Source organism: Oncorhynchus masou, chromosome 21 (genome assembly GCF_036934945.1).
Source record: "Oncorhynchus masou masou isolate Uvic2021 chromosome 21, UVic_Omas_1.1, whole genome shotgun sequence".
NCBI lineage: Eukaryota > Metazoa > Chordata > Actinopteri > Salmoniformes > Salmonidae > Oncorhynchus > Oncorhynchus masou.
This window is the reverse complement of record NC_088232.1, coordinates 36,030,198-36,055,018: the sequence shown is the minus strand read 5'-3', so window position 1 is coordinate 36,055,018 and position 24,821 is coordinate 36,030,198. Positions and strand designations below refer to the sequence as shown.

The window sequence follows — 24,821 nt, the reverse complement described above, 5'->3', positions numbered from 1 at the left end:
TATTGGCCTGTGTGACGGGCAGTATGTGTTGTCCAGTCTGTGGGGGAGAGCTGATATTGATATTCCCTGCAGATGGTAACAACCTGGGAGAGAACATCCCCAGTCAAACTGAGATGGCTCTCATCTACCAATCAGCTGCCTGGATACTGGCCGGTCTCCTCCTGGCCATCGTCATCTTCCTCATTGTGGCAGTCCTCATTAACAAGAAGAAAAAGTGGGTGCAGATGTCATGCTACAGCGCCCCCAAGAAGGTGAGAGGCATTGTGGGTAAAGCTGCTCATTAGGCCCAGTACTGTACGTACAGCTTGCGGAAAAAATACTATTCACAAATGAATTGCAACCCAGCACCGAAATGCCTCATGATTCTGCCCGATATGTTGGTATGGGGTTGCTGCCCAAACTCAGACCACTATGGTGCTAAATCATAGCACCATAGCGGGACGGGTGGGCCGTTGTTTTAGGATCTAATCTGTGGGTGGGTTGTGGGTTTTCCTTGATCTTCCAGCTCCTGCTACAATTCATGTTCAGGGTGTCATAAAGTAGGGATTAATGTATTTTCCCAGCACTTAATTCTGATTGAGCACTTTGAACTGTGTCAAGTTTATCATAAAATGTGATCGTTTTACAACACCCCCATGAAATGAGATTAGGGCAGCACAGAAAATCGTAATTCGTCACATGGTTTCTGAAAAAGTCTCTCCCGTCCTAACTAGACATGATAACACAAAGCAGTAGGATTCAATCAATGTAGCTGACAAGACCTGTTGTGTGAAAATAAAGTAATTGATATTTAAATGTTTTCCTCCTTTCCTAGACTGTGATCATGAAGAAGCATGCGAATAAGAACTCGGTGGTGTACATGGAACCTTCAAAGGAGAACAAGTTCCAGAGCGTGAAGAATGACTGTGGCATCAACTTCTCCCCAGAGATGAGCTCACCATGTGGGGAGAGGATGCTCATCCCTCGGGCCAAGCTGAGTACGGGCCAGGGCAGGGGACAGCGCTAGACCCCCCTCCCCCTAAACACCAACCCCGTTCACCAGACCCCCAAACTCTACGCTGCCCAAAGGGCTACCAAGCACCACCTCTTCTCTCTTTCTCACATTTTCATGGTGATCGATCCACAACAATGCAATGCAACTGCCTGTTGCTTTATCATACTGCTGGTACAGTGAGGAGAGACTGGGGAGGCAGGAGGATGTGGCCATTATGGGACTTTGCCATACAGTTCACCACAGCCAGCGAGGCTGCTAGTCAGCCAGCGAGGCTGCTAGTCAGCCAGCGAGGCTGCTAGTCAGCCAGCGAGGCTGCTAGTCAGCCAGAGAGGCTGCTAGTCAGCCAGAGAGGCTACTAGTCAGACAGAGAGAGCTCTGAAATGTGAACATGATCATCATCACTTCTCACCTCCTCTGGAACTAGAACATGAAACTAATAGAAGGAATATAACAGCTTCAGGACAGGGGTTTGGGTTCTAGTCGAGGGTCTCTAGTTTGCTGTTTTCTATGTGCCGCAGCACAGCAATCAATTCATCAACAATTGTTTTAGCGATGCCAATTTAGCCGGTCTTCCAGTTGTAATCAAAATTGGATGGGAGGGTAAGTCAATTATCAGATGAATGGCTAGTTCCATGACTCGCTCCTCTCCCCAGTCAATGACTTTTAGCAGCATCAGAACCCAGCAGACTATGGCCCAGAAAAATAAAGAAACCCAAGCTCCTGCTTTAGAACGTGTGGTTTCCATCTTAGTTTTTTTTTTAAATATATTTCTATGTGTAATACTTGTAGTGGTTTTCTTGGTCAAGCCTCGTTTTTGTTATGGAAGTCTCCATGGTGGCAAGATTAAAACATTGTAAATGCCAGACTAAACATTCCCCATCGATGCAAAGGAATGAAACTCTTCTATTCCCACTTACTGTAGTGGTTTCTGTCTGCCTCAAAGGTGATGACCAAAATCATTCCATTCTGAAAACAACCAACCACCCTGGGGAGAGGGAAAACAGTGTGAATGTATTCTGCCTCAGCTGTGAAGCCAGTGTGTCTGTCTGTAATACAGTAAGGTTCTTCACCCTTCTGTACTCAATAACTCCCTTTAGAAGGAATCATCCCATTGGCTGGACTTCATCTACAAATGGGAGTGGACTTCAAGATTAGGTGGATTAATAGTAATCCAGACTGTTATTTTATAGCTTGCAGATAAGAGGACTTGTTGCAGGAAACGACAGAAGCAGTTCCAGACATTCTGGAGTTACTCATGAGGAATGTCAACATACAATAAGCCTCACTTATATAACTTCATTTACAGCTGTGCGTAAACATGAGCTACTGTTTCCAGAGAATGTTAACATACATTAGTAGCCTTTATTTTATAGCCTTAATGTTTTTCATATTTCATCGTTTCTCCTGTAATGACTTGTGCCATGTATTCCATGCCAAGGTCACCTGACTGGTCTCCCCATTCCCACCAGTTTATAACGTATTACAATGAACAGGGGCAAGGGTCTCAAGGAGACTCTGCTATGAAATGCCAATAATGGTACATTCCAACAGCGCATGTTCATAAAATCTAGCACTTTTGTTAGGATCCAGTGTTTTTAAAAGCTGTGGGTGAGATTCCTGGCGGGATAAAGGCCTAATCAAGGATTTGATGGGCATATTTAGCACATGGAGGTGATGAATCATTCAAGTAAACATAATGGTGCAGCAAATTCTAGGCTTATTTAACAATCTGATCAACCTAGTGGAATGGATGTGCTTCAGAACATTACAAAACAGACTGGGGTTTAATAGGAAATCTTTGGATCTGATTTCATAGTTCCATTGCCAGTCTCTCGATACAAAGACCATTGTGATGCCAAAACTGTGTGGAGACAAATACAGTTATCTACCGAAGAGTTTCAAAAGTAATTCAGTAGATTTGGGTCTGTTTGATTCACAACCATGTGGTTTAAATTAAGGGAAGAGGAGACTTGTAAAAGTTATTGGTTTTTCCTATGTGTAAAAAAGGTAGATAAAAGTAGGACAGAAGTGTACCTTATTTATTTTTTCACATAGCTTTATTTATTAATACTAAAGTAAAGTTTGAGTTCATGACATGTTTTTGGCAAATGAACTTGGTAGCCAAAGCTGCTGTACATTTTAGATATTGTAAGCCATTTACCATTTCCATCTGCTTTGTTTTTCAAGCCTATTTATTTTACTGTTGCAAACTGTAAATACATGTTTCTTTGCTGTTGAACTGTAACATTTATACTTATTTCGAATAACAAAATGTGTGAACAAAAATCACCTTTACATTTAACATTTGAGAAGACATTTCAGTGCTTGTGACATTTTCATGGTGACATGCTTGCAATGAAAAGTGTAACGGAGCTGGCTGATGCACCTTGCTTTAAAAAGACTGGAAATCCCAACAAATAAAATAAATATCAACTTAGCAACAGTTGGGATCAAAAGAGGTAACATATCATAGCATGGTTAGATGTGACATCTGTTCCTTTATCTACTCTTGCCCAGTGCTGCCGAAGGGGATCTGCTTCCTGGGCTCCCGAGTGGCGCAGCGGTCTAAGGAGAGGTGTCACTAGTCCTTGGTTCAAATCCAGGCTGTATCACATCTGGCTGTGATTGGGAGTCCCATAGGGCGGCGCACAATTGGCCCAGCGTCGTCCGGGTTTGCCAGTCATTGTAAATAAGAATTTGTTCTTAACTGACTTGTCTTGTTAAATAAAGGTTCAATAAAAAAAATCTTCTCTCACTTAAGTTTCCCAAAGGTTTTAAAGTTTCCTTTCTCTTAAGCATAGTTGCTCTACTCTCCTTATCCGTGTTGTGTTAGCGAATGGGGAAGACCGAGGATGTGGATTTGGTGTTTCTCACAGCCCACAGGACTATACGGATGAGGCGTGAGTGGGGAATGCAGCGGCCAGATCTCAGTTTCACACTCGGGGCTTCATAAAACCAGACAGAAAACCAGAAAGGCTTGAACAGACAACCTGAAGAATTCCGTTTGACTTGTCTGTCACCGTTTGCTCATAAAGCTCAACATGAGGAAGTGAAGATTGGTCCGAAAACACAAGAAATCAACCATTTAAGGAGCTTTTTCTCAAAGATTAGCTTCTTACAGCATAACGGTTAAACCAATTATTAGTGTGGTCACAACGGCTTTTTGATACCATCAGAGGTCACATTCAAGAGGAACATTTTGTGAAATTCAGAGTACTACTCAAACACCCCATCTCAGTAAAATAATATCCACAGTCCATAGATAATTATCAAGTTTCTTAGCTAAATCCAAGGTTTGAGCTACTTTGTTTTATGAACACATTCATTGTTTTCGGAGACTGGGGCATTCTCAAAGAAGAGAACCACAAATTGAGGGAAAATGGGATTTATTGCCATTATTAATCATGTCACTTAAAAAATATGGAATTGGACATTATTTTCGAAACATTATCTGCAATCAAAAAACCTTCCGCTTCAGAATGTATATGAGCTGTTCCATTAAGGCAGGTACAGTAAGGTTAGAAACTGTCTTGGTCTTGTGGTCGGGAGTAACACAATGCTGTGAGCTTCAGGGTAACAGCTGATTGTACCTGGATTACATTTCAACACTTACTTTTGGATTTGGGTTCACTCTGAAAAGGAAAGTCACAGAATAAAGCTGTCAACTTCTTCAAACAGATACTGTTTCACAAAATTGAAAAGCACAGGAAGCCCGTTGTGCTGGGAGCAGCTTGGAGCCTGTCCTGGGCAGAAACATCTTCGGTTTCACAGAAGAATCTTGTAGTAATCATCCTTGTAGCTGTACAAAACCACCACAGCAACTCTGCAAAGACAACACACTCATCAAGTCAAAAACTTGATATTTAATGTATATGTCCAAAACAACCCCACCGTGTGTCCACTAGCAGACTGTTGATGTTTCCATATGCAAAGGGAATGTATAACACTCGCTATGGCCATCAAAAACAGACAATAACCTAGAACTGTTCTATTGTGTAAGTCTACCACACCAGATAAAGTCTGTTTAGCTGTTTAACTGGCCAGTTCATTGTGTAAAAACAGCCTAATTGGACTATTTCTATTCATTGTCACCTTGAGCTAGTCTGTTTTGAAGTACATGAAATAGTGGCTGTAAGACTGGGGCAGCTCAATGACTGAGGGGCCCCTATGGGTAGTTTACAGGCACAGTGCAGCCAAGTGACTGTTGACTACTGTGGCCTTTGGCCCACTCATCTTGTCTTCTCTGTGCCCTAGTTCCAGCCAAAACAAACACAAAAACACCCACTGTGAATATCTCCATTGTTAGCGAGCCCAAATGATGTTGTCAGTAAACACTCTTCCCTTAACGGTGAATGAGTACACACAGGAAGTTAAAGCTAACTGCTCTGGACAGTCTACGAAGAGCCCAGATGGAACCAGAGAAAGAGGCTCGAGCTTTCTCCCATTCATGAAAGAGAACATCCGTCAAATCCTACATGTTCCTTGTTCTGAAAATCCAAACAAAGCTAGGCAGTGCAAAAAAAATTGAGTTTAGCCAAGTCTTTGAGCAGGGCTATAGGCATTGAGTCTGATATTAGCCCAGGCTCCTGTAGACAGCTTGCAGTGGGGATTTAGCCCTGCCTGTGACCTGGCCTATGGCCCAGGACTCTAGGTGTCACTCACAGTGGAAACAACCAGACAGCAGACAGACAAGCAGTCCAAATCTTTCCCCCAGATTCCAAATGGAAATCTGATAATCTAAGGAGTTGTTTTAGAGACTATAGTTATCTCTGACCTGGTCATCTGAGGAGTGGTTTTAGAGACTACAGTCATCTCTGACCTGGTCATCTGAGGAGTGGTTTTAGAGACTACAGTCATCTCTGACCTGGTCATCTGAGGAGTGGTTTTAGAGACTATAGTCATCTCTGACCTGATCATCTGAGGAGTTTTAGACTACAGTTATCTCTGACCTGGTCATCTGAGGAGTTGTTTTAGACTATAGTTATCTCTGACCTGGTCATCTGAGGAGTTGTTTTAGACTATAGTTATCTCTGACCTGATCATCTGAGGAGTTGTTTTAGACTACAGTTATCTCTGACCTGATCATCTGAGGAGTTGTTTTAGACTACAGTTATCTCTGACCTGGTCATCTGAGGAGTTTTAGACTACAGTTATCTCTGACCTGGTCATCTGAGGAGTTGTTTTAGACTATAGTTATCTCTGACCTGGTCATCTGAGGAGTTGTTTTAGACTATAGTTATCTCTGACCTGGTCATCTGAGGAGTTGTTTTAGACTATAGTTATCTCTGACCTGATCATCTGAGGAGTTGTTTTAGACTACAGTTATCTCTGACCTGATCATCTGAGGAGTTGTTTTAGACTACAGTTATCTCTGACCTGGTCATCTGAGGAGTTGTTTTAGACTATAGTTATCTCTGACCTGATCATCTGAGTTGTTTTAGACTATAGTTATCTCTGACCTGGTCATCTGAGGAGTTGTTTTAGACTATAGTTATCTCTGACCTGGTCATCTGAGGAGTTGTTTTAGACTATAGTTATCTCTGACCTGATCATCTGAGGAGTTGTTTTAGACTATAGTTATCTCTGACCTGGTCATCTGAGGAGTTGTTTTAGACTATAGGTATCTCTGACCTGGTCATCTGAGGAGTTGTTTTAGACAACAGTTATCTCTGACCTGATCTGTTTGAAGAGTTGACTGACATCCACCTACCTGGGATGTGGGCCGGGGTTTTCTGGTGTTTGCTGGTCACAAAAGGAAGTCTGGTTTTTAAAGGGCCTTTAATGGTCTCTACCGTTTTCCTCAGGTTTCATGATTTTTAATAAAAAGGCGAGTTGGGCCTGAGTCAGGCCCTGGGAGCACACAGGGGCGAGGCGATGGGGTATACTGCCCTGCTCTCTCACATTGGCTGGGCTCGCCTGCCCTGAGACAGCCATACGCTGTTCAAAACAGCCCAGTAACCACAGGTACAACTATGCACCTTTTCATGACTTTGAAGCGGTGGATCTCCTCGCAGATGGACTTGAGGTAGCGCTGCTTGGGGAGACGCGACAGCAGATGTTTAACGCTGATATTGAACGACTCCTCTCCATCAAACTACAGACAGAGACAGAGAGACAGAGAGACAGAGAGAAAGATCAGACATTCAACATAGCCACTATGATCAAACAAACACGGTTGTTATTGTATTTGTCGTTACCGTGTCGGAGACTCCACCATCTGCAGTTAATGGGGGGAAATATAAAAGATAGATCTGCGGGTTGGATTTTACACATTGTATATTTTTGCCTGTTGAGACTGGAGGTTCTGTAAAGCTGCTAGGATAGTTTAGAGTCTCAGACCCTCAATGCTCTGTGGGGTAATTAGTGTGATGGGGGGTTTCCTGTGGGTCTGGGCATGCACAATGTGTATTGTAAGTTGTTTTCTCTGACACTCAATCACAAAGCCATGTACGATGTGAGAGTGGAACTGTATAAGGTTGCCATTCATTCTATGCTTTGTCTGCTAATATAAGCTTGTGTTTGGAGCATTTCAAAAAATCTTTAACACCATATAATTTACATTCTCTTTTTTTAATGAAAGCTGGGGGTGTCTGCTTCGTTTGGCAGGCGCTGCAGCCAGGAATGTGGAATGTGAGTGTTCACACCTTGTCCCAGCTGATAGTTGGGTAAATCTGTGGTGTTTACTCCCCTCCCCTCCCCAGACAAGGATAAGGAAGGAGTCAGGACTCCCAAATGTTTCCTCTCCGCAGGCCTGACCCCGCTTCCTTCCCTCCCCTACTCCATCCTGCCAAGATGTACTTTATTGGTTATGCAGATGGAGGTCATGATAAGCAGAGCTGGGTACAGACCTCCAAAGACAGGAAGTTGATGAGGGTTTCCTTCGGCAGGTCCACCTGGGACGGAACAACAAAGGGAGGTGCGTTAGACTCCACTAACACAACGGCTGTTATTGTATCTCACCATGTAATCTCAGACCACACTGTACATAGCATGCTGTCCTTTTCCTGAGGAAGTATATGTAACCTCAGCCACAGCACTCAAATATTAGCTATAAATATTCAAGACACATTCCAGAATGGCACAAAACAGAAGGTTCAGCTCCCTCAGCTCAAGGTCATGAAGATCATTTGCCCACTGTGCTGTAGCAATTTAGTCAGAGCAGAACATAGAAAGTGAGTGCACTACTGTAACTCATTCATGGTGCTCTCACCGCCACTGAGTGCACTACTGTAACTCATTCATGGTGCTCTCACCACCACTGAGTGCACTACTGTAACTCATTCATGGTGCTCTCACCGCCACTGAGTGCACTACTGTAACTCATTCATGGTGCTCTCACCACCACTGAGTGCACTACTGTAACTCATTCATGGTGCTCTCACCACCACTGAGTGCACTACTGTAACTCATTCATGGTGCTCTCACCACCACTGAGTGTACTACTGTAACTCATTCATGGTGCTCTCACCACCACTGAGTGTACTACTGTAACTCATTCATGGTGCTCTCACCACCACTGAGTGCACTACTGTAACTCATTCATGGTGCTCTCACCACCACTGAGTGTACTACTGTAACTCATTCATGGTGCTCTCACCACCACTGAGTGCACTACTGTAAAATGTCCTTTGCAGGAAATCATAGAACTGTCAGTGCTGATTTTCCATCTATGCTTTAAAATGTTGGTTAAATTGCCTTTTTCTTTAGTTAGGGGTATTACCTATGACAGACGGGTAGCATTACTGCTGATGTAACCTGGAAACAGACTTCTAGCTCTGAGTAAATACATACCGGCATCAAGGTGAATATGTCTGTTATGCTTCAATACCTCACGCTCCAGCATCTAACCCTCTGATGTGAACCAGACACAAACATATGGAATGACAAATGTATTTGGACTATGTCGTATCAGTAAATAATACACTGTATAATTTACTCTGTGAATATCTCCTTTCAAATGGACTACGAAACCACAAATAAACAAAATATGCTAGCAATTTAGCTCCAAATGACATGCTCTCTCCTTCCGTTTTCTGTTTTGGAGCAACTGGAATCACTTTGTAGCCATCTACCTCCAGGAGAGCTCTGGTAACCCCTCTGCATGCAGAGAAAAACAGAGGGGAGGACCACTAGTCCAACTGATCAGCTAACCTCTGTCCTCATTTCATGCACAGATCCATTTCATACATGGATTCAACAGATAAGGTGTAGAGGTGGGAAAACAGAAAATGACTTACAGCCAGAACTTCGATGTCATTGCTCTTGCTCTGTAAATTGCTACCTAGATTCTGCAATCTGGTTTGTATCTGAACAAAGAGAGAGAGAGAGAGAAAGAGAGAAAGAGAGAGAGAGAGAGAGAGAGAGGGAAAAGGAGTAATTGCTCCCATGAACACAATGAAACTGGGAAACAAAAGCCACTTCGTCCTCACATGCAATCCGTCTCTACGCGAGCCACTGGGGTTTAAGCCTGGGCTGGCGGCGTGTTGTCTGACTGTGACGAACGCTACAGTGAGACAGAGCTGGGAACCACAGCCAGAGAGGGAGAGAGAGGACGAGGTTGTCCCGGTCTCGTGATCGGCTGCATGTCTGGGCTTGGCCCGGTCCGTCTGTCTGTTGTGTATGTCTTTCTGTCTGTTATAGCCTACTCCAGGAGAGGTGTGAGTGACAGATGTGATTGATTGACAGACCTGGGTCTCGTAGCGTCGTCTGGTGCTAGAGGACACCTTCTCCGGGGTGAGGAGGTTCACATTCATGTTACTAGAGGCACTGCTCCCGTGCTGCTCTGATGATCCTGTCAGATCACACCACACACACACACACACACACACACACACACACACACACACACACACACACACACACACACACACACACACACACACACACACACACACACACACACACACCTAATGAGACCATGGCAATATGTCAGAGCTGTTACAGCCTTCTCCCACCACCACCCACAGACAACAGTCGACTGAGAAGCCATCCTTGTTAGCCAGACTAATAAGTCCAGTGTGTTGTATTAAGGTTTATATCTACTGTACATCTGAGCCAGAGGTGAGAAATGTAACACTACCACTAATCACTTTGTAGTTCACATATTCACCATCACTCTTTTTAACAAATCTCTGCCACCATGTAGGGACTTAAACCCAGAACAAAGTAGGTTGATGGGAAACCAGAGGACCATAATTACTGCTCTGCTCTATCTCAAAGGTAATGGAGTCATCCTTGGACACGGGGTCAAGAGGCTGTTCAACTGTACCTGAGGTACTGACGAGTGATCCTTTGGAATTCTGAAGAGAGACAGTCTCAGAGATTTCCCTGTTGGATGAGAGACAAACAACATCGCTGTGTCAGTCTCTTTCCCAACTTCACTGGAAGTGTGGAACAGAGTTTGTGCGTGGGCTAGTAAATCGTGTTGTCACCTGACATTTCTCTCCTCATAGAATTTGGTCCGACATTTCTGAACAATGTGATCCACAAGGTCAGACTCTGGAATCCTCTTCTCTGACTGCCTTTCCTTCTCAAACGACTTGACCTGGGGAGACACGGGGGATAGGGAGGGGAATCAGACCTGCTTCCAACACACACGTTCACTCAAAATTATTGTATTTTGGGGAATTCATATAAATACCATATACACTGAGTATACCAAACTTTAGGAACACCTTCATAATATAGAGTTTCACCACCCCGTTTGCCCTCAGAGCTTTGAGCATCTGGACAAGCTTAAAATAAATGAATAGTTATTATTATTACCTTGATGTAGTTCCCCTCCTTGTCTGAGACCAGGGCCATGCAGGTGATGCCAGCCTGTCTGCAGTGCTCCAGCAGAGTCTCCTGCGACTGAACACAACACAGTCAGATCCAGGGGGGGAAGAAAACACTACTTTGTAATAGCTAAGTAACCTATTTCTAGACCCAGATGAACATTTACAGTTACCACTACTATATGTGGATTGACCAACTGTATGGTTTTGGTGAATAGTAACCTGCATGTACTTACAATAGAGCAGGCCCCCCCCCCCCACTGGACAAGTATTTCCACACATTATAGATAGATCGTCTACGAATGGAATCATGGTTTAAAATGATTATGTTTTAATCAAATATTACATCTATTTGGGCTTCTTGCTGTCAATTTGCAGTCTACAAATGATTTGTAATTATGTTCCAGCCCCCCAACCATACCCTCAAGAAAGAAAATTGGCTTTCAGCTGAATCTAGTTGATGATCCCAGCTATAGGGGTTGTGGTAACAGTGAGCTAGAGTTCAGTGGTTACAGTGAGCAAGTCGACCCCTTCAACACTATACAGTGAATTTGTTTGAGGATAAGCTCTCCTTCAGCTCCATGTTTCTCCTGTAATATGACAGTGGGGTTAGCAAACGGAGAGTGTGCGCTGTACGTGTTGGACAACATGGCAGGAATGTAATAATAGAATCAGAAAACGCCCCCATTTAACACTGAGATCAGAGCAAGTGATGTGGTGCGAGAGAGAGAGAGAGAGCAGGGGTGGCAGTGATACCACTGGGCCACGGCAGCATAAAGCCTGGAAAATTAAATGCGTGCTGGGGGAACGCTTCACTTGTGCCTCATAAATTCCTCCAGAGTGGCGGAGAACCAAGTTTAGCTTGGAACGGAGAGCAACTCTGCCCATTGCACACACCTGGTCCTGTCCGGGTAGTGCACTCACCCGTGGCTGTGTGTGAGCAGCAGAGCTGATTTATCCTAATCAAATACAGACAGACAGGTTTCAACTGGCAGGCAATGCTGAGTCAGAACAGAGCAGCAGACGGACTCTGCTGAGGAACAATCCCTGTACTGTATATCATCTCTCTGCTCTGCTCTCCAGCGGTCTCTCTCCCCACCAGCTTCCTCACTGCAGCTCTCTCACTGAGACCGCCGAGGCTATAGCTCTGCCACTGTGGATGCCTGAGGGTAGACCAGCTTTCGGCCATATGCCTCCCAGCTGACCTCAGGGTTCACCATATTTGGCTAGAAAAACTAAAAGAAAGGAACCATCTCCGGACCATAAACGATCATTTACTGGAGATTTGTCCAGTAAAAGCAGAGCATGTGAAAGGTGTTAGGAGGGGAGCATCTCAGCACTTAATAAACTCTGAACACTGGATGTTATCTCTCACACTACCCCCTCACCCTCCCCCCAGCTGGCTGGCTGGTCCATAAGGCAGGCATCCCTAACAACTTGGAGTGACATGTTGTTCCTCTCCAGCAAAGCAGCGTGAGCTCAAGACAAAGCAAAGCTTTTAATTGCTGCTTGGGGCTCAGGGGGGTGGAGTTGGGCAATCAGTGACGTTACAGAGAGTCACAGAGACAGAAACAGAAGAGATCAAATGAAAAGTAGAGAAGAGAGGGGGGACACTGGAGTGGGTGGAAGGAATGATGGAGAGGACAAGGGAGAAAAGGGTGAGGTAAACAGAGGAAAAAAGAAGAGAACAAGAGGGGAAGTTTCAACGTAAGAGAGAGAGGAGAGCTGTCAGCTGCACGCTAACGCAAGGTTATGGGGGCCAGGCAGAGAGAGACACACAGCAGTAGCGACATACAGCTCCTGGCCTGAGATCAGGCTGTCACATGAACAATGGGACGAGGCATGGCACCAGAACAGCAGTCACACTACACCACCCACATGCAACAGGATGACAACCAGTACACTGGAACACATTGAAACTCTTCTCAGGATAAAGTTGGTCAACAGGCTTCAACTACAAACTGAAAATAAAAACTGCGTAGAAAACTCTATACAGTAACAGAGATGTATTTCATCGTATTTCTTAAACGTGCTACACTAACAGGCTTAAACAAGTAACCTCAAAATGGATCCCATTCCCCTGAGTGTTTATAGGCCCAGACACTGTCAAGGTAAATAACTTGGGCAGTTTGGACCCCCTGTCCATGTTGGGTAGAAGAGAATAGAGGTGTTGCCCCCTGTTGGTTAGATATTGTCACAGCAGAAGGTGCTACAGGCTGCTCATCACTTACCTGTGACACATCATAGACAATGTCAGCAGAGACCCCTGCTGTCCACAGCTTCTGGATCACGTTGATGGCCCTGCCCATGGAGGTGTGGCCTACAGGCACCACCAGCACATCACACGAACTGATAGAGGGCTAGGAGGCAGGGAGTTAGGTTTAAACACACACACAGAGCTCCACACAAATTCAGTTGATTTGATTACAGAGGGTTCGGGGGTAAACCCATCAAATGTCATTCTACAGTATAGAAATATACAGTAGAGCCTTTCCCAAAACAGCTACATTTTAGAGGCAGGATAATAACAGATAACTTTAACGGAGGCTGAAAGTAATAAGCCATCATCAAATATGACCTTCTGTGTCTGTGGGTCATTATCACTGATGAAGTGTTCTCACCGGCTCCTCCATGTTGGCCAGGGCAGCACAGACCTTGTCCAGAGCCACACTGGCCCCTACTGCCGAGGGGACAGGAGCAGAGGACGCTGGACCACGGAACTCAAGGATCTACAGGAAGACAACCAGAAACCCTGATAGTTCAACACTTCCAAGGACCTAACTTGGGACATAATCTGTTGGCGGCATGGGTAGGGTGGGGGCATTACCAGGTGGTCGTATCTCCCTCCTGCAGCCACGATGTCTGGCACTGTGCGTCTTCGTTTCTTGATGAAGGCCACAAACTGGAAGATGACCCCACAATGGTGCTGCACTTTATATACCAGACCCAGATTGACCACTACCTAAAAGACACACGCACACGAGAGAGAATCAATCGATCAATCACTCACTCACTCACTCAACAGCAAAACACATTTCAATACCATTCTCTCCATGCACTTCATACACCTGTGGTACCAATCAAGATGGAGGGTGAGGGGGAGTAGCAGTACCTGCAGCTTGACGCCCAGTCTCCTGAGCAGACCAGTGAGCTCCTCCAGGTCTCGGAGGCCCTGCTTGGCCAGCTGGGTTACGGCAGTCTTTTGTTTGGTCAGAGAGGTGATGAGGGGGACCAGGTCCCGAAGGTCTCCCTTTTGCTCTATGTATTTATACAGCGTCTGCAACTGGCAGGGAAAGACAGACAACATCAGACACAGATCTGAACAGAGAGAAAATACAGTATATGTAGCTGAGAGCAAGGCAAAGTTCAAGAAAAGCTGACCAGTATCTTCCCTCTGAGCAGAGTCACAGTGGACACTGATGATTTCACCAGACATGTCATGCAACAGTAGATACTTACACTGTAGTTGGACAGAGAGAGGTTACAGAACTTGGCCTCCACCTCTCGCCTGGTCAGCTTTTCACTCTATGAACAGAGACAGAATACCATTTTATAGTTCCACTGGTAGAACAAATATGTTACGGACAAAACTTCTACCACACAATCTACGCATGCATGGTGTATGTTTAATTCGCACGAGTGCGGTGGGCGGAGTACTAACCATGGCTTCACAAAGGATACTGGAGGCGTGGCTCAGCTTGTCCTCTGGGACTCCGCTGTGTAGCAGGATGGCCTTCAGCAGACTGGTGTGGTTCAGGTAGATGTGGTAGTTCCTCTCCTAACACACCACACACAATACACCATTACACCACACCACACAACCAATAAACCTGAGCACAAATACAATCCTCATCCATAAACCACTACTGTAGGAGGACCGTTCATCCCTAAACCACTACTGTAGGACTTCTCATCCCTAAACCACTACTGTAGGAGGACTTCTCATCCCTAAACCACTACTGTAGGAGGACTGCTCATCCCTAAACCAGTACTGCAGGAAGACTGCTCATCCCTAAACCACTACTGTAGGAGGACTGCTCATCCCTAAACCACTACTGTAGGAGGACTTCTCATCCCTAAACCATTACTGTAGGACTGCTCATCCCTAAACCACTACTGTAGGACTTCTCATCTCTAAACCACTACTGTAGGAGGACTTCTCATCCCTAAACCACTAATGCACGAGGACTGCTCAGTGAAATGGCCACAGAGGCTGGCTACTGCTCTCTCATTCAGTGACTCACACATTCTTAACAGCTTTCTCACACAGAGAGGGGGAATATACAGTAAATTGTGCAATCAGGGAGAGGGCCCCTTTAGAGTGGGCCTGGAGCCACGGGGGTCCTCTGGCTGTAACAGGGCTGGGGGGGACTGGGCTCATGCTGAGTGAACTGGGCCTACTGTACCAGGGTTTTTTCTGGATCAAAATTGAGCTTAGGTGGTGAGCGTGGCAGGGGTTGCGGTCGGCCTGGATGAATTTTAGAGAACATTTTAGAGGCCCCCATCTTGACGTTGTAGAGACATTTTTGCTTTTATAAGCCAATTTCCTGCAATTCTACACAATTTTCCATGCAACAGAGAAGAAATGTTGCAGTTTTAAAACAAATTTAGTGTGATTTTACATATTCTGCCATGGAGCTGAGAAAAGATTTTAAAGTTTTAAAGCTAATTTCCTGCAATTCTAAGCATTTTGCAATGGCTAATGCTGTGTTCTAACTATACCGATAAATCATTTTTTTAAATTTTCAATTCTCCCTGACTGTCTAGATTATATTTAGGTGATTGTTAGTTTTCAAAGATTATATTCTTAAAAAATACATAGGTAATTTATCTTTTCTACATTCTTTATATCTGGTTTTAGTCGTTTACGTTTACACCTAAAGTGTTTTTCCCGCCCAAGAATTTCAATGGCAGAAAAATCCCTGTGTAGTGTCCAGGGAGTGAACAGGCCTGTGACCTGAACTAGACTGTGACAGGGGTAGTACCACAGTAAAAGGAGTGAGCCAGACAGGAAGTGGTCCAGTACTCGTACCTGCAGGACACTGAACTCCTGGATAATCTCTGAGATGGTGAAGATGGTCTCAGCGTCAGGCAGCAGGCTGTTGGTGACAGGGACAATGACATCAAAGGAACACTCCAGCAGCTCCCTGGGGTGAGCCCTGTCTGGCTTCCTGGGCCGGAACACACGCTCGATGCTCCACCTGCGCACACACACACCCAGTTACATTATGCTGGATATATACACATGCTCGGATGACATGCAAAGACTGAACATGCATAGACTCAAGAATTCAGTGATTGACTCCTATGAGGTTTACCTCTTGAAATGGGTAATATTATTTCTGGCCACAAATCTTGCGAATGCCATCTGGAATGGAGACAAAAGAGAGACTCAATAAACAGTGCATGCAAGACTACAATAAATCCCTATGTGGAAACAGACAGTTAGTCCCTAGGATGTTCCAGGGTCGTCCTGAGGTTATCCTGGCTCTAGTCCACTCTGATTGCGTGCCACGATCACAGTGTAGTACTTCCTACTTCTTGATGCTCACCCTGAGGTCGTAGGGCAGGGTGACCAGCATACCACTGTGGTCCATGAAGCAGGCCAGCTCACTGCCCTCATACAACTTCCTATTCCTGGGGAGCAGCAGGGGGGTCTGGAGACGCACAGCCCCTGGACAGACAGCCACAGAAACACCATGTTTAATGTATGTTAATAACTTTCATGTACATAAAAATAGAACCTCAAACACAATATGGAAGTTCAAATTCAACCAGTGTGCCCGCTAGCCATGTACAGTATCTACTTTGCATAATATATATATATATATATATATTTGACCTGGACGAAGCAGATAATATATAAAATATATAAACTGAATAAACAACTCAAATAAAGAATCGCAGCTGTATAAAGGTCTATAACATGTATATATAACCAAACATCTGCCTAGAATTATAGTCACTAGAGACAACAGTATATATGGGAGCAGATGTTTAAGTCAAGGCCCCCAGTGAGGTCTTTATAACAGCGAGTTACAGTGGAATGGGTCAAGTCGTTTGCACAAGAGAGTAAACATGACTTCAGCTCTTAAAATGGGACAAAAAAGTCCGGACTCACCGTGTTTCTTGAAGATCCTGGTAATTGTTTCGTACACATACTGTTGCAATTTAGCACTGTTGAAATTAAAACTACCCTGCAGCAAAACAAAACAAACGCAGTCTGTTATGAATAAAAAGGCATCGATTAAAGCTTAAACAATCCCAGCATTATGTGGAACAGATGACGGGAGAACTGCAACGGAACACAGGACCAGCATCATTACTGTGTCTACAGTGACACCTACAGGAGGAGATGGGTAGCTCTTCCCACTTTGGACCATTCTGTTCTGAGTATTCAAGACAAATTCTCCAATACTTGTCTGTCACAAACAGTGGTTTGAGACGCTATGAAACGGCAGAAAGAATAATCGTACCCAAGCTTTAACGTCTGGTTGGCTTTGTGTTGTGTTTGTGTGGCTAGGTCAGGTTTGAGGGGTCTGGTCCAATGTGTCGGTGTGTTGGCCAGAGCAGTTGCCTAGTACCTTGTGGAGGTCGATATCGTAGGTGTAGTCCATGACGGGGGAGGTGTTCTGGGAGAACAGCTGGTTGACCATGGTGCGGTAGGCCTTGCCATTGACGTTAGCCATGGTGTGCTGCAGGACCTCGTGGAGCTCCGACTCCTCCATCTGGGGCGGGGGCAGCAGATCACTCTTCAGGAGCTCCTGGGCCGTGGGACGCAGGGCCGGGTCATGGTTCAACAGCCAGCCAATCACCTTCCTCTGAGATAGACACAGGGCTAAGGATCAGTCAATCGGCCCATACCGTGTAACGTCACTCAGTTTGGTTTCATTAAACTTCCCATCGTCAGACTATGTGAACTACGTCTACTTTATACATAGCTTCACAAAAATTCACAGAGCTGAGAGTATAACTTGTGTAACATGAATAGAATATGTCCTTAGTCACCTGCATTCCACTTTTACACTCAGGGAAGTCTTCAGGGAAGTGGATGGCCTCCTGCAGAGTGGAATGACAGAGTGACGGTGATGAAAGATGATTGAGCCCCCCCTGTGTTCCCTTTGCTGGACAGACTCACCATGCGCAGCTGGCTCAGGACTGAGATGCGTTCCGATCCGGTGGTCATGGGCCGGTAGGACATCTCAAACAGGATGATCCCCAAGCTAAACAGATCCACTTTCTGAGGATAAAAACACATCGTGGGTTGAACCCTCTCCCCTTTCACATCAGGTTCATACAGTCCATACAGTAACACCGTTGGGAAAACCTTGAACTGCCTAAAATGACAGAGGACATTAGTCTGTGCTCCAACCAGGAGTCAAGGGCCTTAAAAAGTCATTATAAGATAGTATAATTCTTTTGAGACTTATTTTGAAATCTTTTATGAATGACTGTACTGAGACAATAGCTCCTTATTTTGTTCTTCTGAATTGACTTTGGTGCTTGTTCCATTCATACTGTATTTCTTACCTGGTTGTAAGTGGCTTTAGTATTTCCTTGCACCTCTGGACTGACATACAAGGCAGTACCAACCATACCAGTCATATTCCCTGTTCAGAAATAACAAGGTACAAAATATGAGCTTAACAGAGTCACAAAGCCTGAAACACTTGGCACAGTTTGATGTGGAAGGAGGTTGCTTCTCAGTACCTGTTGGGTCCGATTTGAGAATCAGAACAGAGCCACTCTCCTCAATATCCAGTTTACCTGCTGCAGCCTATGAGGAGATTAAATGTACAGTCAAAACCACTTATTTGTTGATTCTTGACTTACTTGGGCTTGCAGAGAAGGCAAGAACACATTACAATTCTGACATTAAGACAAAAGAAAACACAAGAAATACATCAACTTGATACAGCGTCAAAATTCCACTTATAGACCTCAACATGAACTTCAAGGTATCAGTTAATTAATCTCTATCACCAGGACACAGCGAAGCTGAGGACATTAAGGCATACCACATTAGCAGGATGGTCTGTGGCCAGCCCAAAGTCTCCAATTTTCACATGGTCCTGAGAGTCCAAGAAAATGTTGACAGGCTTGAGGTCTCGATGAATCATCCCCTGTTGGAAGGATGATGGGGAGGTGATCAATTAGTACTAATTGGAACCGTGGCTAGAAGCATGTCATGCGGGTCATCATGGTTGTTCTGAGCCGTGCTGTGACAGCTTGGCTTCTTGGTGTAGAGGTAGGAAGGAACATGTATGCCAGAAGATTTGAGCGTTTGAAGAAATGAGAAGAGGATCCTTTAAAACACCGCTTTGCATCAAACACATTTCAAAACACTTCATACAGAACAAATTATATCCCATATCAATGTCCACCATGAACCTAGCAAAACCTTTCTTTAACATTGGGATCTGAAGATTTAGCAGATACTTGGAGTGGAACAACATAATCAGAAGCAGTGACTGTCCTGGACTTCCTACTTCTTAACCGAATGTGACCCTCTCTCGCTCCACTCTTCTCCAACTCTATGATCTCAACATGATATCTGTTTTCCACACCCTGAAGCAGACACTCAACCCTACAGTGCACTCTGATTAGGGGAGATGGGGCTTTACAGACAGACCTGTTCGTGGATGTAAGCCAGGCCATCCAGGATCTCCCTGAAGAACCTCCACAGGCGACTGTTGTCCTGATAGAGGCCCTGGTCAATGGTGTCTCGCAAAGTGCTTTTTTCACAGTATTCCATCTGGAGGGAGGAGAGAACACAGGTTAGATCAGGGTTCTCAAAGTGGGTCAGGGTGTCCACGGTCAGAGCAACATTTTTTAAATAATAATAACACACACACACACACACACACACACAAGTTGTGTTCTGATTATGAGGGGGTCCCTGATTCATTTTGTGTCACAGCCCAAAAAGTTTGAGAACCCCTGGATTAGATGTCAGACATAAAACAGTGCCCTCTAGTATGGTATTAGTTAAGTGCTAGTGAACTGAGCCTTACCTGGATGTAAAGGTAATGTGCTATGAGCTGTGACCTCTCCGAGTCTGTGCTATCTATCGTGTCACCCCCCACTCTCTTGCTTGGCTCCTCCTAAGGAATGGAGATTACATTGAATGTAATTGGTGAAATCGTACACACTAGTAACACACACTATGGCAATAATGTGAACACTAACCTGAGATATGCTGCCATTCCCATTGTCAAAAATGATGTCACTCTCTGAGTCACTGTTTGATGGGCTAGACGCAAACAAAACAGATAACAAGAAGTGCATTTTATTTCAGTATAAGTGCACAGGGCACTGCATCAGATGTACCCTTAGAGGAACTCACAGGAACGAGGCACAGAAGACATCCTCTTCATCATCGTCGTCCTCATCGCTGGTCTCGTGGCCACTACACTTGGCGCTAGAGGACCTTTCGATGGAGGTGCTCCACTCCACCGAGCTGGCTAGGGCGGGGGGAGGGGCGTTGTCCTCCACATTGTCAAGAATGCTGAAGCCCAGCTCGTTGAGTCGCAGAGAGGGGGCTCGGACCTGGGGCAGTTTCTCTGCTGTGCTCTTGGGCTCGGAGCTGTCTGAGCTCAGGACCCCCGTGAAGGGGGTCTCGTGCCTCTCGATCCAGGCGTTGTAGTAGCGGACGATGTTCTCATGGTTGAGGCGCGACAGCAGTGTCACCTCACCTTTGATCCTACGGAACTGCTTACTGGCTGGGTTCACCTGGATACGCTTCACAGCATAGTAACAGCCATCCAACTTGTTCTGGACCTGCACACAAAGAGAGCAGTATGGACAGAGAGAAAGATAAATAAAGATGGGTGGGGAGACAAGCGAATACAAACATTATGTGAACAATAACCATGGACTAAAAGAACAGGGGAAGGCTATGAAAGCTACTGTCAGCTATGCTATATTAAACATGGTTTACCTTGATAACGGCACCAAAAGCTCCTTTCCCCAGCAGCTGTAACTCTTCAAACTCATTGAAGTAGCGTGAGAACTGCCTCTGCAGCCCAGTGCTGAACGGAGCATTGAGGATGTGACTGTGAGGGATGACCGACGACGCAAAGTCATCCCCATTGTCTGGGAGAGGACAAAATACACCAGTCAGGACTCTATATGGTGAATCAGAACTCTGAACCCTTAGTGTGACTTTAACACTGAAAATATCTAGTGGCTCTGTTCTGAACTTTGTAAAGAGAAGTTGTCACCTTCTGGACTAGCATCCTGGCACTGTAGAGGGGTCTTTGGAAGTGGAGGGTTGAGGAAGGGGTGGTCCAAGAGCTGCTGGGTGTTCCAGCGGTCAGCATCATCCAGGCACACACACCTACCACACACACACAAACAGTGAACGTTGCATTACGCATGGAAACTTCCAATAGAGCTAACATTCATGTAGGGGATTCCTGGCAAGGTCCACTGTGGCCATCAACATCTGGTCCACACTGTGTTACTCTGCATCCACACTACACTAACACTGGTACCCAAACACAGAGGACGAACTCTGACAACCAACCGCTGATTAACACATTGTCCATGATAGGAGGACAATAGGCCAAAAGGCACAGGAAAGTGAAATACATCAAATTGAACCTGTATGTGCAGTGTGCCTGGTTTCTATCACAAGAATAATAAAGCTGACATGTTTCCTAAATCATCTAGCTAGATATACCAAAAAACACATGTGCTAATGAGTCATAATCTGTAAAACACATTTTAATTTAACCACAGAAAAATACAAGTTTTAATTGACTGCCACCAAAAAAAAGTGAGAAGGTCCAGGCATGGAAGAAGTGGCTGAGACTGGGCTGTCTAGCTGTCTGGCCAAACTGAGTTGATGGTTATTGTCAGGCAGGCGTACCTGTTAAGGAAGTCCTGGAAGTCAGCTGGCAGGCTGGTGGGCACAGACACAGGGTACTCCCTGACCTCCTTCCCCTGGCTCAGTGCCAGCAGCATAAGCCCCATGCTCCATACATCCCCTTTCTTCCCAGCCTTGGTGGGCAGGGTGTCCTCACAGAAGTGCACGCGGGCCTGCACAAAGATGTCCTCATTGCAGATGTCACTTAGTCTCTTGGAGAGGCTGTAGTCTGTGAGACGCACATTGCCCTGGTAGTCCAGCAGCACACTAGAGGCGCCCAGCTGTTTGTGGACAACAGAGTTGGAGTGGAGGTAGTCGAGGGCAGCCAGGAGCTGGGTGGTGAGCAGGCGGAGGCGCTCTAGGGGGATGGCGGTCTGGCTGGCCAGGCTCTGGCTCAGACTGCTGCTGACCCCGACATACTCCACCAGCAGGTCCACCACCAGGCAGTCATCCCTCTCACTGGAGCTCAGGGCCTGGTAGTGCACCAGGTTAGGGTGCTCCAGCTTCAGCAGGGAGTTCAGCTCACTCTCTGCTCCATGGATCTATAAAGACATGGACAGAGGGTATTACTTAGTGTGTAGGCATCTGTGTTACAATATCTTGAAATCTATGACTATAGCATCTGAAGTCAGGAAGGAATTACTCACCTGCTTTTTACAATTGTCAATCTTCCCGTTTTCCTCGCTGGTGAAGAACTTGCCAATCTTCTTGTTCCAGCGTAGGATCCACTCGTATACTACAGCAAACTCTCCGTTGGTCGCATCGAATGCATTATAAACATTACGGCCAAGCCTCTCACTCTCCCCTGCCACAGACACAGACACATAGCATACTGAGGCGCACAACTCAACACTGACAGTACAGTAAACTACAATAGAAAACAACATAATGAGAGAGATTTACAGGAAATGATAATCTCTTACCCAGGCACTTCCCTCTATGCACTATGATGTCCCCCAGGGTACTGTTGCTGAAGTGAAGCACTTCCTGTGAGCGTTGGCTATCCTCGCTGTATGTGTCCCGTCTGGTGACAACAAAAACAACATGCAAAGTTAGCTCTGTGTAGTTCAGGGACAGAGCTATATCTGAGCTATATATGTTGCTGGTCCGTGCCTGTGGCGGGTGTTCGAGTTGGTTCGTCTACGGTGGTTGGCCCCTTTTCTGGATTCAATGAGCTCAGATGGAGGCCCAGGGGAACAAGGTGAGCTGCCCAATACAGAACAACTTTCTACCGCAGGCTGGTCCAAACTCTCAAAGCGCTCCTGGGCAATCACAAAGCCAGAATCTGTTAACATTTCATGCTCTGTTTTGTATGGAGGTTTATTTTTAATATGTAGGTCAAGTCAAGCATGATTTTAATTAATTTGGTTTCAAACAATATTATATTAATTGATGATCAGTATCCTAAAAACCTAAAGTCTGTCACTTTTCCAAAGAGGGATAAGAAGTATTGGCTAAATGTAAACATTTGAAGATTATGAAGGCACCTGTTTGGCCATTTCTTTCCTCTTCTTCTCCTCTCGTTTCTCCTCCTCTCTTCTTTGGATTTCAGCCAAGATCTCAAATTTCTGTAGAGGTGAAATTGTTTAAAGATATAGTACATTTGTGTGTGTGTGTGTGTCTCCTCCTCACCGTCTGCTCCTCCTGCCTGCGGCGTTGATCCAGTCGCTTTTGCTCCTCCAGGGCTAGCCTCTCCTGCTGCAGCCGCTGGTTCTTCAGCATCTCCTCATGGAAGGAACTGGACGGACGCTTGTTGTGTTCACTCAGAAACCCCTGAACATGGTCGGCCAGCTCATAGATCATCACCTGGGGGAAGAGAGGGGGAGGTGATGGAGAAAAGATGTCATTTTGAGACTTACACAATGACGTGACCAAAGCATAATTATAATTGTAGTGTCTAAGGGTTCAGTGGAGATGTTGGTCATCTGTCTGCCGGCCTGTAAAAGACTATCTCACCTCCCCACATCGCTCTGCAGCCAGTCTAGTGAGCTCTGTCTGGAGGTTCTGGAGGTTGTCATTGGAGAGACCTTTGGCATTCTTTAAGTCAAGCTCTGGAGGCCTGTCTCCCAAACAAAAAAAGGAATGAATGCTTAAAAACATATACCATTTTGTTCCAGACAGATGAAATGATTCGGCGATTGTATCAAACCGAAAAACACGTTGAACTACAAATCAGGCACAGTATTCCTAATGCCAGAGGTGGCAGCTGTTATTTATATTTCATCAGACAGCAACAGCTGGCCTGACTACACGTGGCCCCAGTGGTGTATAGTAGGAAATACTATCTAACATTATACATCTGAATCTAGGGCAAGATATACTGTATGACATGCATTCCATCGATGGATTGATCTAATGATACTCACACATCTGGGTACGTTGGGGGGATTTTGACTTGCAAGTCCACTGTCACATAACTTTCCTTCCCATTGCTTAGTCCGTTTGGTCGCAGGTACAGGTATACCTCGGGTGGCCTTTTGATCTGAATGAGGAGAGAGCAGAACACAGAAGGACACGAATATAGGAATTATTGTTGGTGTAATCAACACCACGTCGCATTAGCAAGTCAGCAATCAGGAACTCTATTCATCAAACAATTGTGTTGAAAGTAGGCCTACCTTCCATGGACGGTTATTCCGCAGATCCTGAAAATCATCTCCAAAAATGGATGCAAGCGCTTCTAGTTCGTTTTCCTGTTGAACAGAATAGTCGTCGGTTCCACTCCCAGCTGCAGAAGTCTGATGACAACTCATCCTACTAGCTGAGCTTCATGGACACACATGTCTCGCGCATACACCCGTCTTATTATCGAGGCGAATTAGTTACAACCTATTGTAACACTCGTCTTTTGTTACTTAGTAACATTACAATATCAACCTTGGATAAAGTTACGCGATCAATAATGTATCTGATTCCAAAACCTTGAACTTCCAGCATTGACAGCACCACGGAATCACAACATAGTCGCAACGCTGGTGCATGGCAGACGTCATACGTGCCGTCGCAGATGTAACGTCAATTACGTAACATTTCCAAAACATAACTGTAGATGGCAGTAATGCACATCTCTAAAGAAAAATTAAATAAAACATTAAATGGAAGTTATGCAATTCATCACACATCTGTTCACCTGACTTCTTTATTATCAACCACAATTTACAACAACAATTTGTTGTGTAAT

The 24,821-nt window shown here is 45.1% G+C and overlaps 2 protein-coding genes across 3 annotated transcripts in view; one reads left to right on the top strand and one right to left on the bottom strand.

The window, feature by feature from the left end:
- Positions 1-3,743, top strand: part of LOC135508252 (cysteine-rich motor neuron 1 protein-like) — a 47,210-nt gene extending 43,467 nt beyond the window's left edge. For both annotated transcript variants that reach the window (XM_064928314.1, XM_064928313.1), the window contains 2 exons: positions 73-251; positions 815-3,743. In XM_064928314.1, coding sequence (XP_064784386.1) covers positions 73-251; positions 815-1,006 — 371 coding nt within the window. In that variant the 3' untranslated portion in view covers positions 1,007-3,743. The remainder of the gene's footprint in view (positions 1-72; positions 252-814) is intronic.
- A 620-nt stretch (positions 3,744-4,363) lies between these two features.
- On the bottom strand, positions 4,364-24,632 carry eif2ak4 (eukaryotic translation initiation factor 2 alpha kinase 4). Its single transcript, XM_064928312.1, has 39 exons — positions 24,259-24,632; positions 24,007-24,122; positions 23,597-23,699; positions 23,273-23,446; positions 23,128-23,208; positions 22,754-22,902; positions 22,564-22,664; positions 22,288-22,445; positions 21,644-22,182; positions 20,994-21,109; positions 20,711-20,865; positions 20,117-20,550; positions 19,960-20,023; positions 19,785-19,874; positions 19,403-19,525; positions 18,789-18,893; positions 18,481-18,547; positions 18,301-18,380; positions 17,909-18,010; positions 17,779-17,829; positions 17,355-17,591; positions 16,892-16,967; positions 16,323-16,444; positions 16,089-16,138; positions 15,803-15,971; positions 14,432-14,548; positions 14,230-14,295; positions 13,883-14,053; positions 13,598-13,732; positions 13,392-13,499; positions 13,002-13,130; positions 10,760-10,846; positions 10,426-10,538; positions 10,263-10,321; positions 9,682-9,785; positions 9,232-9,300; positions 7,843-7,887; positions 6,973-7,088; positions 4,364-4,817 (listed from the first exon to the last, which is right to left on the bottom strand). Exons 1-39 carry the CDS (start codon positions 24,391-24,393, stop codon positions 4,760-4,762), a joined length of 4,974 nt encoding a protein of 1,657 aa, XP_064784384.1. The 5' UTR covers positions 24,394-24,632; the 3' UTR covers positions 4,364-4,759.
- Positions 24,633-24,821: the final 189 nt, after the last annotated feature.